Source organism: Gasterosteus aculeatus, chromosome 14, assembly GCF_964276395.1.
Source record: "Gasterosteus aculeatus chromosome 14, fGasAcu3.hap1.1, whole genome shotgun sequence".
NCBI lineage: Eukaryota > Metazoa > Chordata > Actinopteri > Perciformes > Gasterosteidae > Gasterosteus > Gasterosteus aculeatus.
This window is the reverse complement of record NC_135702.1, coordinates 10,135,596-10,155,341: the sequence shown is the minus strand read 5'-3', so window position 1 is coordinate 10,155,341 and position 19,746 is coordinate 10,135,596. Positions and strand designations below refer to the sequence as shown.

The following is a 19,746-nucleotide window of genomic DNA, read 5'->3' as shown; positions in this document are numbered from 1 at the left end:
TTTACACAATGTACGCTGTGTTCATAAACGTCTAATGGATAAAGGTATGAACTCAGAGCTCTGTTGGGGCTCAGTGAGCAGTAAGGAAAGTGTGCCTATGCTTGTTTAAATTGACTTGTTTATGCCACTACTCTGTTCGGATGAGCATTTGTCTCCCTGAATTTCCAGTGCACTGATTATTATTCTCACCAGGTTCTCAACCTGAATTAAAAATTAAATTAAAAAACGATGCAACTAACAATGGAAAATGACATGTGAAACGTTGACAAACCTTCACACCCATAAGGGCTTGAGAACCTGGATGGTACGCCGTTGTCAGCTCAATTTTGACAGAGCGGAAGAAGAAGGAGGCGGCAACCAGAACAGAAACTGATTAATCATGTGTTCCGCGAGGTTGCTCCAAGCCCAGTGTTTTATTTATCTTGCATATTCTGATCAACTGTCTCGCATACTGGCTAATACACATTGTCTTTTCCATCTAAATAGGGAATTGACTATAGACTCAGTGGCTGGATATATTTGCTGATTTTGCCACTGAAAACTGCATAGCAATGATGACAATAAACAAATATACAACTTTAAAGGTTACGGCTCTTTAAAAATTGTTTTGAATACATTACAATGCAGCTTTTGATTGAAAAAAATCTTCATAGAAGGGTCTACGAGAAGTGACAACGTGAAATGTCCTAATCTATATGCGTTATGCAGATATGGTAAAAAAAAAAAAAGCAGCACCACCACCTGAAGCCTTCCGTTGTTTGTGAGGAAATACCAAGAAAAACTGAAAAAAGTGTCGAAATCGAGTCAAGAAGGTAGCGTGGAACGAGAAAAGCAAAATGCACCGCGACCGCTGTAAATTCTCGGTGATATCCGATGTATTGATGAGAACTGCTGAGGGGAAGAAGCTTTTATGGCTTCCAGTTGCTTCTTGGAAGGGAGAGTTTGGACAACGTGTGTGAAAGAAGTTGGTAATGATGTTCAGTGCAATCTTCTTGGGTCCGCAGGGGGCAGATATATTTCAGAGAATGAGTAGGTTGTTGGCAATGATCTCCGGTTACTCAATTATTTGTGGGGTTTGGTCTCTATCCAGAAAGAGAAATGTTTTGCCTGATGGTCGACTGGGTGTTGGCTGTAGGCCATCAGAGATCACTCGTACTGGCCTTAACTGCTGCATGAGTCATCATCCCATCCGATAAGCCTGCTTGATGTTTAAGTGAAAGTAGTTCCTTTGAAAGATTTTACTTACCAGGAACGCCTCAACAGAATTCTGTTGCTAAATGTAACACTAAAATAGAATAAGGGATGAGTGCTTTGTATTGGTCAAAAGTGCAACGTGATTCAGTAAATATTTGTTTGAAACTTAGTTTCTGAGAGAGCCATGTGGGGATTTGGTAAATAAAATCCGGTGCAAAACAAGCAACGGGGGGGGGCCGGAAGATGTAAGGTCTCCAAACACGTTCCCCGGCTATCAAATGTTACTCCAGACTCATGTTGACTGAGCTAGTTGTCAACAAACATGCCGGCCCTGTAGGCAAACCTCAGGGCATCAGCTGAAGGGCGTGTGATGTTTTTCGAGGCCGCCGCCATCAAGGTCGTCTAAGATCAAGGCCGCTGTATTTTAGGACTGCAGGAATGGAAGTCTTACGGTCTTTTTTTAGGACTGCAGACACGAGTTTAGAGGTCTATTAAACTAATTTCCATCATCATCATACAATGAACGCCTAACAGCAGCTCGCTGGTTAATCCAGTGGAACAAAAAACGGAACCCCTAAATATAAAATAATTAAATAATCTGTCAAGTTAAACACACTTTTCTCTGTCTCTCTATCTCTCTCTGCCTTCATGAATTAATCTGGTTCATCAGTCCAATTCTCTCTGCTCCTACTTTTGTCCCACAGGCATTACGTTCATTCTGTCAGCGTCCCGCAGACGGTGAATATGATGACATCGTACATACTCTGTTCTGAGCCCCTGTTCTCTCTCTCTTCTTTTGTCCACCTTTCCTCTCTGCACCATGTGCTCCTGTAGATTAGAGTTGGCAACCGGGTACTGTAAGCACGCGTGGAGGTCCCAAGCTGAGGCCGACCTTAGGTTTAACCGCATGCAGGCCTCCGCGTAGCCACCAAGGATCTCTAAGCTAGCTGGGCTCCACACGCAAGCTCTCCACATTTTTGCAATTCTGAATCTGCAAGCGCAGGTTTTGTCCTGCTTGGCAAAGTCAGACAAAGAGTCTGGGAGGGTTTTTTCTTGCTGAACATAGAGAGGAGGGATGCTTTAATGGCCAGCTGCCTTTTCAGGAATCTCTCCACACAGTTTTTTGATTGCCAGTTTCTCCATCGCTATCTCACTGCACCACATGCTTAACGGCACTAAGAGCCTGAGCTGTCTGTCATGCCTCTTAATTTGTACCGTGAGCAGATGAGCTGAATCAGCATAAAATAGGGATTTGACCCGGTCAATGTAGGACACGCGGTATATTGGTCACATTGCGGAGTATCGCACCTGGCCTTTCGGGGGCCATTCACAAAGGATTACAGTATATTGAACGATGCATTTAACACGTTTGACCATCTGAACCATCATATTGTTCACGGATAAAATGCTGCTTCAAAGCTTTGTGTATGAACTATGTGCACGTAGCTGTAAGCTATAAGAGTCTAATGGCTACCACAATAAGAGATGATGTCTTAGAATTATCGGTTGGGCCACAGTTTTTACTAGATTACTATTAGTAGCACTGTGACTAACTAGTCTCTCACACAATGAGCGGTAAAGATTCATCGCCTATGAAAAATATCCTTCATGTCCTTCATTGGAGAATTGTTAGGAAATCGGTTTTAGAATTTACCACCCATTTTGGAAGTATTTAGTATTTTAAGAGTTCAGATTAAACCGCTGCTTTTGTTTGAGTGTCTCCCCCTCTGTCTCCCTCAGACTCTCACGGGATGGACCTGTTTGCGGTTGCGGTCCACGAGTTCGGTCACGCCATCGGCCTGGTCCACACCTCCGCCATCGAGTCCATCATGAGGCCGTACTACCAGGGTCCTGTCGGCGACCCCCTGAAATACGACCTCCCCTACCAGGACAAGGTCCGCGTCTGGCAGCTCTACGGTACGCAGGGAATATGTAGTCTACCTACTATGCCACAGGTGTCAAACTCAAGGCCCGCGGACCGAATCCGGCCCGCCGGCGGAGTCCGGTGCGGCCCGCCAGGTGACTTTGCTATTGTGAGAATTACAGAAAGGGATAAATCACATTTCTATAAAAGTAGCTGCTATTCCTAAAAAGTCCACTGGGGGTCGCGCTCTGTGAGTGAGCGAATCAGCTAGACCAGGGGGACCTGGTCCTGGGGGGGGGGGGGGGGGTAGATTGCCATGAATTCCATTGAAAAGTTGAGTGAAAACTAGCTTGCGAGCCGAAAAATTGCGGGGACCCCTGCGTTAGACCTTTTCTGCCCAGGCAGCAGCGCCCGCTTGAAAATGACTGTATGCCCCCCCCCCCTTTTGATTTTTAATGGCCTGGCGCACTTGAGATCAAAGTGGGCAGTATCTGGCCTAACACCACGTGCACGGCTAAATTAGCTGATCATTTGAGTCTGTAAAGATGTTTCTGCCTCATCAGTGCAGAGATGCCTCAGTGTGCGAAACAGGAACATTGTGGAGACATTATTTTCACTCACTCTTCTCCACTGACGATATATAAGAGCCTCGGCTGTAAACTCTGCATATTTCCCGGGTTAAGTTCTGGAAACAGTCATTAGCTGGAGACTGAAGATACAAAGGAAGCGGCAGTTGATGAGCTCAGTAGAGAAAGGTTATTGACTTAGTGATACCATGCATAGTTTAATTGGACCTCGTTATGTCAGGAGACTGGAAACGGCCGTGTGAGGAAAGCAAATATGGAACATGAAGACGAGTGCAGTGACGTATAAGAGTGCTGCAAATAACCAAGAATTACAGGAATGATGCTTATCATTCATTTGAGGTGACATTTGACACCTTCCTAGGTGTCCGAGACTCCGTGTCCCACACAAACCGACCAGGCGACCCCTCCCAGACGGCCGAGCCGCCCGTCCTGCTGGACCTGCCCGAAAACCGATCCACCGTCCTGTAAGTACGAGAAGCAAAGCCAGTTGAAATGTAATCTTTAATCAGTCAAACGGTAACCAACTGGTTACAAGGGTACAAGTGAAGATGCAAGAGTACTTGGAATCTTTCAACGCAAAACAATCTGCCACTACAGTCTTAGAAAAGCTTTTCAGCCTCATTCTGCTGATCCCATCCAACCTGACACAGCCTTCAATGGCCAGATGAGCGCAGCAGGGAGGATACAAAACGCGATGGAGCCGTTCGATTTTGGCAACTGAAGTGAGTCTTGCGGCACAGTCAACTCGGGACGCATCCGATTAGCTACCAGTGCTGCTTTTTGATAGATGTATTTTGGCTGCAGCTGTCAAAGTTGGAAATGCATTTTTTACCTTTATCCTGTTTCAATGTGAAATACATTCCTTAACTTTGCATGTGTACACAGTCATGAATAGTATCTATATCAAAGTTAGGGCAATAATAGAAGTTTAGCTACTTTCATATGAACACTATACTGTTAATAGGCCTCACAAAGGCAATATTTTCTTGCAGGGTAACTGTATTCAATCTCGTTATACAGAATTCTATTATTCTGATGGTTCCCTTTACATCTGCGTAATTATAATGTGATCATTTTTCAAATTTTCAACTTCCACTGAAAAACATTGTAATGATTCCATGCAGTAATAATCAACATTTCTTGTCAAATAGAGTTTGTTGGTTTTTCATAGGAAGTCATAATTTGCCAACAAAGCAAATTAGCAAAGATGCAAAGTGTGTTTGGGAGCTCGCCCGTCTAATTAAGTTATTCCCTGAAGCTAGTTTGGCTGCCATCATCGAGGATAATTCTGCTTCATTTTTCCCATTTATGTATTTGAGTGCACGTACACTCACTCACACATCTAAACCACCAGCACTTACCTCAAGGTAGGGGGGGGGGGGGGGGGGGCAAAGAAAGACATACACAACAATGTCTTTATTCGCAAAGGTTGTTGCAATTCAAATTATCAAAAAAAACAACCACATGTACATGCGCACACCCACAACAATAAACAGCAAGTCGGCGCTAAGAAGAAGGGCTAAGCTAAAACAGGCAGTCGTGCAATATTGAACGCTCTTCAATATTCTTTTTCTCCTCACTTTTGGACTGCCACCACCTTCATTAATCATTTCCCACTGACTAAACCGGGACATGAGGCGTGAAAAAGCTGGATTAGCTCCGACAAGGGCTCTAATGCTGACCGCTAGGCAGTGGTGTCGCGTTAATACAGCTTTGAATCAGACCTTTGTTGGTAATATAAGGCCTGGCGGGTTCCCCCTCCCGGCACTGTGGCGCTGACGGCCTCATCATTGGAAGGCCAGCCACGTCAGTGCTTTAAATCACTTGAAAAACAGAGTACAACTGCACTTAGGGATCTTAATGTGTCAGAGATCTCCTCTCTAGTTTAGCCCGATGTCACGCTAGACATCTGGATGCAAAGTGGGAGAAAAAAATGATATTCATGAAAATATGTTTTAAAATATATAAACATTGTTCAGAGCACATGAACACCAATGACTGGTGTTCAAAGATTTGTCCAACTTTACAAAATAATTCATTTTTTCCCCCCCCTCCTGAGCATTCTTCATTTCTTCTTTCTCCACATTTCTCTCAGGCTGGCTCGAGATGCCCCAGACAGATGCACCAGTCACTTTGATGCAGTGGCCCAGATACGAGGAGAGGCCTTCTTTTTCAAAGGTACTGAGTCACAAAGGGAGGAAGATGGACTCAAAGCCACGTAGCTGCTTGGAAGAAAAAAAATAATAATTAGCTAAATGATCTGAAAGGAAATCAAATTAAAAGGAGGGAAAGTGAGAGAGGATGCAGACAGCCGACTGAGCCAGTGGAGCGATGCGGAGGCACTGCAGTCCAAACGTTACATCAGGCTTTCATGCTTGCCCTCTGGTGCGATGACCCCAAATCCCCCACTGACAGAAAAAGACTTGCATAACTTCAGCAACAGAAGCGTTAGGAAAGTATACTAAGCTTAAACTGTCAGTTTTCAAACTTTTATTTACCTTTTTTAATATATATTTGATATGACATTGAAAAATGTTCGTCGTTTTTGTGCCCTTTTGAAAGTTATTTTTTTCAGACGACTGATTTGATCAAAGTGAAGATTTTGCTTGCAATTTTGCAAATTGAAGTTATATTTTTGTTATTGTCTGAAGCACAGTGTTATGTTTTCAATCAGCCCGCAGACCACATGGTCAAACTGCAACGGGAATGAAACAACTAATGTATATGGATTTAAGGTTAATAAGAAATTCATTCATTTCTTCAGTCAAATCACAAATAGTAACTGCCGCCAACGCCGTTGTCGTCTGCCAGTATCCTAAACGGTGCGGATCCTCCCAACTGTTTTTTGTTCCTCATAGGGAAGTACTTCTGGCGACTAACGAGAGAGAAGCACCTGGTGTCTCTGCGTCCCGCCGAGATCCACCGCTTCTGGAGGGGCCTCCCTCCCAATCTGGACGGCGTGGATGCCGTATACGAGAGGCCCGGGGACCACAAAATAGTCTTTTTCAAAGGTACACTAACAAAAAAAAAGATCACGTCTTGGAATAAGTCTTGCGATCTACTAAAATATGGTTAAAAAGTGTCGGTAAAAAAGTGTCCTCATTGTTCTCTTTGTAAAAGTAAAAGATTAAAAAAAGAAAAATACAGATCATGTATTACAAGTTTCCTGCAGGGACTTTGAAACAGAGTTGGTGTTATTATTTCATTTAGTGAGAGGGAAAATAAAAGATGTCAATTTAGAGAAGCGAAACTTTAAACGGGTGCAGAAACAAGGTCACGTCTGATCTAAAATGTTACTTTACTGCCAGGAAGTGCTTTCCCTTAGCGGCGTATTGAAACATATGTGAGAATCTTTTCATTATTTCATCAGAGTCTACTTAACACATTTGTTGTGCCTCTCTCATCTTTTCAAATGTATCATCTCAAGTGCATTCGCTTTCTACAGTGTGTGTGATGTATACCCTCCCCGCCCCTCCAGGTCTGAAGTACTGGGTGTTTAAGGACACCATCGTGGAGGAGGGCTACCCTCGTCCGATCAGCGACTTCGGCCTGCCCTTGGAAGGGGTGGACGCGGCCTTTGTTTGGTTACACAACGACAAGACGTACTTCTTCAAGGACGGACACTACTGGCGCTACGATGACCACCTGAGACGCATGGACCCGGGATACCCGAAAGACAGCACGCTTTGGAAGGGGCTGCCGCCGCAGCTGGACGACGCCATGAGGTGGTCGGATGGTGAGTAACCATAAAGACCTGCTCTGAAAAGACAAAAGACTCATAAAAGCCACAGATGACATTTGAGAAGTAAAAGGATTTTCTATTTCCGTTTGTTTTCATTTTACCAGGAACTTCCCCTTTAGTTCCTCCTGCTGAACATCTGAGCAATCTCTGTCAATTTAGAAGATTTGATCTGTCGCGGACAGGGCTTAAAGAAAAGGCAATCATGGACCTTTAGGTTGTTTGTGCACTTGCACTTGTCACATAGAGTGAAACCAGTTACTTTGTAATTTCACCTCTTGTCCAAAAGATCAATGATCTCACTCTTTGCCAATAACCAACGTTTTAAGAGTAAAGCTTTGAATGGAGGCAAGCGTTGCTCTGGGACTTTCAAGGCAGCAGAATGCTTCAAGTCAGGTGCTTGTCCGATTGTCTGTGTTTGGGTTTGAACGGCTATCATTTAGAGGGGGTTGGATGACACGTTACATAAAGTGGGCATGTGATGGGCAATCTACAGCGCGCTCTCTCCGGTGCTAAAAGTAATGTAAGTGAACTAAAAGATTTATATAGTACCTTTCTTGAGCAAGTGTCTTTTATAATAAAATACAATCCAGGCATATCATTTGGTGTTGTAACATTGAATGGCACAAAAGCAGATGCCCTTCCTTTGTCTTTCTCTGTTTCAATAACTGAGAAATAACAAATGGCGCCTTTTCTAATGAAGTTCAAATTACATGTAATGAAAATGCTGTTATACTTAAAAAATAGTCCAAAGCATATCCCCAAAAGCAATCTATGATACACTGAAAAGGTGTGTGAAATGAAACCAGTGACATGTTTTGACCTCTTCCGTCTTTAATAAAAATTGATTATAAAGGGGTACTGATTGATTACATTGAATGTATAAATGATGAATCACCACTGTCTCTTTGTTCAGGTGATTACATTTTTCAGAGGGCAATAGAGTTGTAACACTCCACCACAGCGTACCGGTAACTGGTAGCTCTGGTATCTGCTGGTGCCAAAGGCAAGACTGTGCAATATCCTTCTTCGGGGAAATCCTCAAAGACAAATGAATTACAAAAGATATATGAGACGAGGATGGCAACAATTATGCAAGTTAGCAAACATGCAGCCCGAAGTGTTGGGTAAAGTTTTGCAATTAGATCACCGTCCTGAGACCCCGTTCCAGCAGCATGAGAATGATTAACTAGTTTGGAATCACCTGAAAGTGTCTTTTTAGACCTTTGACCAGGTCTCCTGAGGTTGAATCCCTCAAATATCATCATTCAAGTTGCTATTTGTCATTTTTTTAAGTCCCCCTTCAGGATGAATCGGAATACTTTTCTTTGGTAATACTTTGGCTGCTGGCAAAACTTAGCCGGTGTTAGCACGCTAACTGATAACTGATAATCAAAGACGGTTATGAATCGACCTCCTTAGCATACTCGAAATGGGATGGTGAGCATGTTGACAAAGGCCTCGACCTCGAAGCACCACACGCTAAGCAAAGAAAAGGTGCCATTGCCATTGAATTGCATTTTGTTGACGTTTGTGTGGAATACAGGGTTCAACATCTTCAAAGTGGTTTGAATTCAAATTGAATGTGAATAAACATCCAATTGTATCTCTCAGAGGTATTGTGTGTTATATTGGCGTAGCCCACGTGGTCCGTTTCGGGCCAACGGCTGCTTTACATTCACAGATTGGAGCACGTTCATTGGACCTCGGCCAATGTAATCTCACTGATCAGCTCCACTGTGACAGTCAAGGTCAAAACGCCGTCCTCGGCCATTTGATCACATGGACACTATTTGTGAGGATTTTTGTTTTTCTGTTTGGCTCATGTCTGTAAAAGGCTCTGAATGATCCGAGGGCATTTTGTTACTAAAATACCCCCAAAAAGCAGCGGCAGCCCTTTCGGGGCGGCTCTCGGCAGGAGCGCGGAGGCGCTTAATCCCCCCGCGCGGCAGTTAACACAAGGAAGCTCCATCGCTGTCAGGTGTTCCGCTCTGCGCTTTGTCTCCTGCTCCAAGCTCTTTGATGTGCATCACGTGAGGCCAATCGCACCGTCATGACTCTTTCCCCCCCGAGGCGCTTCACCCCAGGTCATTATCACCACACAGCCTGGAAGGGGTAAACGTGGAAAAAGGCAAAACCATGGGGCATGTCAGCTGGAGACACTTCAAAGACGGTGTTTCTTTCACCGGCTCAGGGTGAACAGCGAGAGAAGGGACGGGAATAAATTAGTGATATGACAGCCAAAAGGAGCGGGAGACACAGGGACGCCTCGTCGGGGAAAATTGTAGTCGTGATAACGCCTTTTATCTGCTGGCATCGGCATGGCAACCAGGAACATTTCTAGCACTAAGTCATGGTGAGAGCATATGTTATCTTTAATCCATAGAGGAAGCTCAAGTCAACCAGTCAGCATTCATAATTTAAGTAGTGTCTCATCGGTAAATTAAAAGTGACAGTCTCTGTTCCCACTATGTGAGGAAGTGATTCCTATAATGATCGCAAATGGAAATAACCTCAATAAATGTACTTTTTTAACTCGGGTTGAGTTTTTGAATTGTTAAATCTCTATTTGAAAGCTGATCAAGTGGTGGTGAGATGTGTTCACTACTTTTTTCAGCTAGGACTTTGGGGGAAAGCAAGAATTTTCTTTGCAATGTGGAATTCCGCCCTGTGGGATTGGACCTTCAATGATAGTGATGGACGAGGAGAGTGACTTTGTGGGTGCGATTATTCTTGTGCTCATGTCTTTGTGAGGATAAAGTTCAGCTCTAGACTCAGTAGAAGAGAACATTTTTGGAAGGTGAGGATATAATAAATCCTCATTGCAAAAGCGCCTCGGAGCTTTTTGGGAACTTATTTTATGGTTAAGGTAGAGCTGAGAGAAATGAGTCCTCAGAAGGTTAGCGGTATGATGCGTTTGTCTGCAATATAGAGCTTATACCTTATTTTTATTCCAACAGGCTGCAGCACGAGTTGAAATGATCTAATGATTATACACGGCAAATGGACTCTACAAGGTTCTGTGGGGGTGAAGGTGGGGATGAAGAGCCTTCACAGAAAAGAAAGGTTTACCTTAACAAATATGAAAGAGTAGATCATAGGCATATTTTCTTAGAAGAAAACATTTTTAGAGCTTACACGGAATATCAGCACATTAATATGTTTGGGATCAAGAGCAAAGCATGGATAAGTGAATGTAAAGGAGTTCTCAATGTTCTATTGAGCCATTCGGTCAATACATCGCCACAAAATGTGCATTATTAATTTTATTCATGACGTCTAAGTAACGCCTAAATATTCCAACTGGGGGTACAGGAAACATTTAGAAATAACCTGACTGATTTCATCATTTTCTGTCCTTTTTATTCCTATTTTCTCACATGTGATTGTCTTCCTTCCGTCAACACAATTAACGAAAGTCTCATTTCCATAGTTAAACAAGCATTTAATCCACCGTTAACGGGGAGCTCCCAATGCCATTAGCCAGCGGGGATCATTCTTCACTCTGCTCAAGCTCCTGCACTTGTTCATCTCTTGTCTCACATTAATTTCAATCAATTAAGGAACTGGATAATTTCCGACACCATCACCTGTTTACGTCTGTCCTCGTGCTTGTCTTTTTGTTACCATCCTTGTGGGCGCCGGTGGCCCTCCTGCTTTCAGGCAAATGTACAAAGAATCCAGTCAGATTTTAATAGTCAAATGGGATATTATATTTGACATGGGTCTATAGCAAAGGAGCATGGCAAAAATATTGCCATCTATCTCCTGAACCCTATTTAACATAATGTCACTCAACACTTTTTGGAGGCTTTGTTCCTATGAAGTAGTATTTTGATAAGCACTCAGCCGTTAGTTATTTCTTTGTTCCGCCAGAGCACATTTGACATTTTAGAAACAACAATGAATTAAGTACCCTGAAGTGAAAGGACGCGCACAGTAAGGGGTTTTGTCAGTGATGATCAACTGTCACGTTGCAATTACGGTGTCACAAATGCCCACGCAGGGTTCAAGTTTTCAGTGCGGCCACAAAGAACTCGCAAAATGACAATAACCCTTTTGTGTACTTACTTCCAACAACGTTTAATTATTCCGTCTTCAAATGTGTAAATGCACATTCGTAAAAGTATCATAATGCAATCAAAAGGCGTAATTCGTTTCGATTTTTATGACACCCAATTCTACTAAACGCCGAAAAAAATCCGCCGTGCTCATTTAAGTATTGTTTATGCATGCTCTCGCTGGTGTTCAATTATCCACTTCCTTCTGACGTGGGAGCGCTCGCTTGCAGCTTTCCCACCAGCAGAGTCGTTGCGTGCAGCCTCCTACAGGACGCATCTGCCACCTTAATTATATTTGGTTCACTTCCAAGTTGGATCACCACCCTTCAAAAATACTTAACTGCAACCAAATAATAAAAGGTTGAGACACCACACGGTGAGTGGTAACAATGGTGTGTGCCAGCTGGCCATTGTTGTCTTATGGAGGTAATAAAGGCTAAAGTACCAACGTTACAGCGAGCACAACAACCGCTTGTTTGGTGGTTGGTTTTACTTTTTTTTTTAAACTAGTATTGTGTCAATGCCCTGAGAGCTCTTGTCTCTTATTTAAATTTATGCATAGCATGTCTTTTTATAGGGTGGAAATCCCATCCTGTGTTGAACAGGTGCACCGTGTGGTATGTTAATACCACTGTGCATCCCGGATTCACCATGTGAAGGCCTGTTTTATGTTGGCTGACACAAAGAGGCCTAGCTGGCATTACAAAAGCTTGAAGTGGTTCCAGTGCACTAACCCCCATCAGACGTAAAAATCCCACCTGTGTATGAGTTTTGGTGGAACCCAACAATCGCGCCTCATTGGTTATTGGTGCCTGTTCCCAAGGTTGTGGCCTGTTATTGTTAATACATGTTGATAGTCCCAGACATTAATATTTGTATTAAGATAGGATAGGATAATCCTATATTCTTCCCGCAGTGGGGACTAATGTGTATTAATATTAATTATTTAGTTTACATACTGGCTAATAATGTCCGTACTGCCAGATCCCAACAGTGTGTTCTCCTCTTGAGGTGTATTCCAAATCCCAATAAAAGACAGTTCTGCACCATGTGGCAACAGTAAATCACACAGTCTTGTATTCTGCTCTCCCCGAAGGCTCCTCCTACTTCTTCAAGGGGAAGGAGTACTGGCGGGTGCCCAGCAGCGACATGGAGGCGGAGGCCGGGTACCCGCGCCTCGTCGCCAAAGACTGGCTGCTGTGCACCGAGATGCAGTCGGACTCTCCGGACGCGGAACCCAAGGGCACGGAGACGAGGGCCAACGTGCACCGCCAACCGGACCACGCGGACAACGGGTACGAGGTGTGCTCCTGCACCTCCGACACCGCCTCGCCTTTGGGGGCGCGCCCCTCCCCTTCGCCCCTGTGGCTGCTGCCGCCCCTCTGGACGCTGTCGCTGGCCCTGCGCTCAGAGCCGCTATGATGCCAAAAACGCGGGACGGGCGTTCCTGAGCCGATTGGTGATGGTGGTGAAGGGCCAGAAGCTCGGTGGAAGCAGCTTCTGACAATGTCTCTGGTATCCTTTTGTGTTATTTATTTTACAGGTCATGTAGTGGGCTCTGCCAGCTTAAGTAGTCGTCAACCCACATATGCTTTACAAAGTGTTTTACTAAATGGTCAAACTGCCTCATGCGCAGAAGGAAAATATTAGTAAGATTAGTAAGTAGTTAAGTTAATACGTTTTTGGAATATATTCCAAATGCTGCAATGCCTCATGAACGTTAAGTTAAAGGGATCCTTGGATGAAGGCAGGTCCAAAGGTGAACAGGGCACCAACACACACACACACACTGTGGCTTATTTCATCAAATTATAGCAGATACCTTAGTACAAGGTAAAGTTCACCAAAATTTGTACAAAATGAGTTAAAATATTGTCAGCACTTTTTTACACCACGACCTACATGAACACATCTCTGATAGTAACTCAAGTAGTAAGCCATCTTACTATGATGTAACGGTTTATGCCTCTGCTTCAACGCAGTGGAGTTAAAAGGAATGTATTTGTTCAGTTCAATGCAAAACTACACATTGTCTTTGCAAAAACAATGCGGTTGTAGCTCAGTTTGAGTCATCAAGCTCACTGGATGAATTCCACATTTGAAACTACTTTCAATGAAAATAGTTTGTTTGTCGATTTTCCAGGGTAACGGGAACATTTTTAATTGGTAATAGTTGTTTATTTTGCAAACGTTTTACTGTGAGAGCCTTAAGGATGGAAGGATGTGTAGGTGGATGGACTGTGGGCACCAGTTTCCTTCTCTCGATTGCCTTTGTACGTATATGGTTTTATAATTTCCACCTCTGGTTGAAAATGCATTCCCTCTTCCAGCTTTAGTTATATCGTTTGTATCAAATTCAGATCAAATAATCATTTATCCTGTTTATTCAACATTGCTTCGATCAGGCCACAGCTTATGAAGACCCTTCTGAATGAGTCACAACTTGGTCCGTGGATTTCTTCTTGCTGTAAAGATATATTTACCTAATAGATTGATATATGTGATTTGAAGGGTTCTGCACTCATTGCAGAACCGAGTGGACTGTGTATATTTTAAGCTGTGTTTTATAATGTAAAATATTTTTGTAGAAAATTAAAAAAAACATCTGAATGACTTTATTGGCTGGTCCCTTGAATGTACACGGAGGCAGATTATCTTGACTACTCAGCGTGTCTGAGTGACTGCGTAATTATGCGCCATTGAAAAGGAGCGCGGCCTTGAAGGCAGATGAAGGTAACATGGCAGCTTGCAAACACCAACTGGGAGCTGCTCTCCATCTCTCTGATGTTTTCTCTTGTTATGGTCGGGATTGCAAAACCCAACTTGTCAATCAAAGCACAAACTCGCTCTGAAGTTCATTCATGAACAGATTTGCTGGCAGAGAATTATACAGTCGCGTCAGGGTAAGTAATGTCAACCCAATCCAAGAAATATTCAGCTGCACAGATACTGCTGATTTACCAATCACAGAAGTCAACAGGATGCTCAATTCCTCTGGAGATGATTATTGGGAGTATATTGGATTTTGAAAATTAGTTAAAAAACGTGCAGTGGAAGTTGTATTTTTATGCACTAGTTTGTGGCTTGGCAGTCTGCAGGCACAACCCACTGCCTCTCAGAGGGTCAGTCTGTAAGTAATCCAAAAGGTAAAGATTTAAATCAGTTGGGCCACCTAATATCTTTATTTTTTAATCTGATTTTGATCCCCTTATTTCAACAGCTAAACAGTAACACAATATTGTTTGTGAAGGGTTAACAGATCTGACATTGTGAACTGTGCCCTAAGATGTGTATATATTGACAGTTTCCATCAGTAACTCATACACCAATATGCATGTCTATGCAACTCTTTAAGAAAAAACTGCAGACCAAAAAACATGATTCTGTCTTGAGGTAAAATTCAATTCAAATGTCAAAACAGTCCCTCAATCATTATTTCTGCAAACCGCAGCAATGTTCCCTCCCTACTCTCGACACACTCGAGTGGTATTAATTAGCTGGTGTGTCTCAGCAGCCACCAGGAAAAGCACCTGCACCTGCAGGCAATTGCACCACGGAGAGGTCACTCTCTAGGTTTTACTTCCTGTTTGTCCACACACATTCACGCAACAATTAGATGCCTTTTAATTTAATTTAGTTTCAGTGAAAATTCCAAAAGAGTGTCATCATCCAAAGAGTTCCTTCTGTAGTCTCCCCATGGCCCACTCACAGCTTGAGTCTCCAGATGGGCCGGCCTGAACCAATCAATTACTCTGCAACTGAAATATAACAGAGTCGAGGAGCTTCTTGCTTTAGCCGAGGACGTTGCAGTGGGGTTGTGTCGTGTAAAAGGGGAGAAACAAATGGACAGCAAGTGCTAGATTAATAGAGGGGCACAGGGTTCGACACAGGTAACTGATGAGAGAACTTGAAGAACAAACACTGATTTAGAAATGGAATCATCTCCAGGGAGACGGTGGCAAAGATGAAGAAGCCATTTAGCGGTAAGTGTTATCCGCATTGGAGGTTGTTGCTTCTATTGTCTGTCAGAGGACATTTCTGTTCATCACAACATGGAGTTTTTTTTGTAGTTTGGATCATAACAATGCTGCTGCTAACTGCTCTGGCTGAAGCTGCATCAAGGCGTGATGAGATGATAACACAGGTAATGAACCACAAGCATTATATTTGGAAAGGAAACCTGCAGCGTTTTGTATATATTAATATGTATAGATATGGAATGTCAGAAAGACAAAACAGGAGGAGGTTGGTCTCTAAACTGTGACTTCAACGTATTTACGTCACCTGACTGCACACATCTCTTGACCGGCCATATTTTTTGAAGTGACACCGCCACATTCACAAGTCTCATCTATTAACGATAATGTTCTTTTTAAATTAACAGGATTCAGATTTAATATAGATCGCAATTACAAAATGAAATCCGGACAGACTGCGAGTCACAAATCAAACACCCCTGCTCAGACAGGTGCCAGTTGTCAGACCGATGACCAGATGCTGCTACCAGAGAAGGGCTAAGCAAAATCAATCAACCATGTGTAGGACTTGTGTGTGTGAGAGACACTTGCCTCAGACCCGGTCAGTGCTCTGCAGTGCTTTCTGAACTCCGAACCGTGTTCTCTATCTCTTTCAATCTTGTTCTTCTACTCTCTTTGCAACGCTGGTAGCTTGGCGAACCCACACGGACACGTGCATGTGGTTATTTAATCTCTCTCCATCCCTCTCCCTCTCTCTCTCTCGCTCTCTCTCTGGCTCCCTCCCGCCCTCCATGTGGGTACATTTCTACTTGTGAGGACCACTGCAGTTTAATACCTTCAAAGTATGGGCTCTAGAACTGAAGTAGGCGGTATGGTAAGGTTTGGGTTAAGGCATGTAGTTGTGATGGTTAATGTTAGGAAAGAAGTGCAGAGGCATATGTTTGTGTGTGTGTGTGTGTGTGTGTGCGTAGACATTTGGCTTTCAGGATTGCCGTCCACAGACCAGGGGGTGGTGGTCATGGGGGAAAGGAGCAGCTGTTGTTGTGGCTGTCCATTTAGCATTTTTCCTGTCCTTACGCGCACATCAAAGCGCTCGGAGCGGGGCCCCTGGAGCGGGCGCAGGTGCAGAATACACAGCACAGACCTTTAAAAACCTGACGAGTAACAAAGTTGGAGCCGTGGGGGGATATAAACGGCGAGGTGAACGGGATGCCAAAGCCGGCCCTGGAGCACACGATAACCGGCTCAGCTGAAGGAAGCTGTGGATGACGGTGTAACTTTTTTGAACTGTGATAAAGCACTAACGAGTCAAATCAGAAATACATATGGATTACTCCCGATTCCCTCTATTTAACACCTCATGCAAGCATATTCAAGACATGACTGGGTCGATTTGTTTAAATAAATTAGATAATTGGCCAGGCATTGGATCCTTTCATTTAATCGGAAACAGCATCTGAAGGCCTTTGTGCGCGTTACCAATAGCACAAGCTGGGAAGATCCAATCAATCAATGTGAGAAGAACCCGACACGCTGCCCAAGCAATTTCCTGCCAAACTCCTGTGAAATTGTGTGATGGGATGTGAACTCCTATGGGATGGGAAGCCTCCGGTGACAAACAGCTCAGCACTGTTTTCTGAACATGTCTGACGTTTTTTCTTTATTAACTTTATTCTTCATGACCAATTTCAGGTCATGTGAAGGAAGGTCCTGGGTTTAGCTTACTCATAGTAGTAGTAGTAGTAGTCGTATTAGTAGTGGCATTAGATCCGTGGTTTTCTATTTGGGTGTTCTACAAGGGTTCCTTTCAGGGGCTCTTTCATAATTTAGTCGCCTGAACTTGTTTCTGAATCACAGACTCCTAATTGGCCAAATATCATCACGAGTGACAGCAAACAAGAACGGCTCAGATTAAAAGTAATGTGTATAGAAACAGACATGTTAACTCCAAATTCGATGTTAAACCCATCGCAAACATGCAGAGAGGTAATCCTGTTTGTCGATCTCTGCATCTGCCCTTTGTTTGCGTGCTGATGCCCTCTGCTGGTGGCGAAACGGGACATTTTGACAAAAGTCTTTGTAAACGTGGATGCAGAGCGTTGCGATCAGTATTCCATGATTACGTCACAGACCGAGACGAGTTCCACTTGGGTTCAAGGGGGTTAAAGCACTTTCAGTGTTTGGCTGACGTTCCCTAAGATTTCCCCTGGGTAGCAGAAATGTCCGCAGGCGTTTTACCTCAGATCTTGTGTCTCTTTAAATGTATCTGGGCTTCTTTGACTAAAGGCTGTCCCTGTGGGTCTCCCTTAGACCCCTCTGTCAGCTTTTCTCAGATGCACAGGCACTTGAGTGTCTGAACCGTTAAAGTTTTATTTATTTTACTTTCGAACTTCTGAAGCAGACGGATGTGCTCAGAGCTCTCCTTTGTGCCCCCCCCCCCCCCCCCCCCCCCCCCCCCCCCCCTCCGTTATTATTGTATTTTCCCTGAAGAAGAACTGTCCTTTCAATTTCTGTCTACCTTTTTTATCTTTAGCTGCCCCTTCCAGTCTCTGCAGGTTTCCTCTTTTCTTGCACGCTCTCTCAAGGGCTTCCTTCTCATCTTTCATCCATTATTCCTCCATCTTCCCTTTCTCTTGCCCTTTCCTTCTCCTTCGGCTCGCCTCCTTTTGTCTCAACACGCTCTGGGCTCTAAATCTGGAAGAGTCGTTATCCCTGTGCATGAAATCTTTGGGTTTTAAAATGTCTCTTTACAACCCTTACGGTATATTTATTCCCATCCCTGTTGAATTGACCGTATATCAAGTGCCTGACAAGGTGCACATGATGTAAAGCCCCTTACAGTGTAGAAGTAACAGATGTCCTCAAAGTTTAATGGCAACATAATATCTGCCTTTACATTTTCGTATAGAAACATGATTTTTGGCCTCAAGTCATTCTCTGTAAACCCAAAACATCATATTTTACTACCATTTGTTTAATTTTGACACTTTCATCATTTTCCATGTTAGTTATTCGGCGATGATCAATGCAGGAATTAATTTAATTAATTAAGCTTCAGACAAAGCACCTCTATAAATAATAATAAGAGTCCAAGTTAGAAACCAAAAAACTCAGAGTCTATCTTTGTTCTTTGCGATGATTGAGAATGGCCGTCCTCCTATTATTATGTTTCCCTCAGTAAACTAGCTTTGCATCTTGATGAAGCCCCTTCAGAAGGGATACTTAATAATTATTATATTAGGTGCCAAAATGGTACTTTTCACAACTGCATGTATCAGCATACTCAGCAGACCGGGGAATTGATCTGCAATAGCGCTGCCTCTACTACAGGCATTTAAAAAAAAATGCATTACATTGTATTTAATATATATCAGATATGTGTGGGTGTGTGTAACATTTACATTTAGTTAAGTTAATGTGTGTTTAGTGTGATATTTACGTCTAAATATTGGGAATTTGCTAGACTGTATGAATAAGAATATAAATAAACAATTACGCATTGTCCACATATTAATACAATTGTGAGTGAGCGGATCATTAATTAAAAGCAATTTGAGATTTGAAAGAATCCAGCAGGTGGCAGTATTATAAAATGAGAGTTTCATTAAGTTGTTATTCGCCGTACGATGTTAAATATCATGGAGCATTTTACTTTATTGAAAAAACGTAACACAAGTAAAAGCTAGTTAATCTTAGACTAACTTCCATAACATTGGGGACATTATTACATTACAACAACTTTGCTTCAATTCTACAATACAGCATCACAATCGAATTACTTTTCAGTTATCAGTTGTACATTTAATGCGCTACAATGACCCGGTTCTGGATACTGTTTGTTAGAATTAGAATTGAAATAAAATGGATTTTTCCTCCACACACTACGAAACACGCCTTTCCTTCCTCTGTATTTAAAATGACCTGCTTTGGCGGTACGTCAGATTCCACCCACTCAGCCACCTCATCCGAAGCGGTGAACAGATCACAGAGCCGCGTCCCCAAACAACCACCAGGGTTATGCACTGCATCTTCCACATGCAGCTTAGGTTACCTTTTCGAAAAAGTGGAAACCACAACATTTCCTGCACCATGGGTTATTTTTTTTGCAGCATATCCGATGCATTACAGAAACACTATAGCAAACAAATGTAATGCAGGAGAAATGCTACAAACATCTAACACAAACAAATGGGACATGCATGCATGCATGCACTGCAGTTTACTCTTCCGTTGGATTTGTCACTGGCTAAAACTGAGATGCAAATTACCCAAAATCCAATGCAAACGTCGACTGTATTTCATTTGCATTCCCATTATAGCACTG

General features: G+C 43.1%; 1 protein-coding gene across 2 annotated transcripts in view; it reads left to right on the top strand.

Moving 5' to 3' along the window:
• Nucleotides 1-14,063, top strand: part of LOC120832143 (matrix metalloproteinase-17) — a 47,926-nt gene extending 33,863 nt beyond the window's left edge. The window contains exons 5-11 of one of the 2 annotated variants that reach the window (XM_078088438.1): nt 2,935-3,111; nt 4,007-4,109; nt 4,296-4,367; nt 5,741-5,823; nt 6,504-6,656; nt 7,124-7,381; nt 12,542-14,063. In XM_078088438.1, the coding sequence (XP_077944564.1) occupies nt 2,935-3,111; nt 4,007-4,109; nt 4,296-4,367; nt 5,741-5,823; nt 6,504-6,656; nt 7,124-7,381; nt 12,542-12,867 (1,172 nt within the window). In that variant the 3' untranslated portion in view covers nt 12,868-14,063. The remainder of the gene's footprint in view (nt 1-2,934; nt 3,112-4,006; nt 4,110-4,295; nt 4,368-5,740; nt 5,824-6,503; nt 6,657-7,123; nt 7,382-12,541) is intronic. The other variant, XM_040198209.2, reaches the window with a different exon arrangement.
• The last annotated feature ends 5,683 nt before the right edge of the window (nt 14,064-19,746 follow it).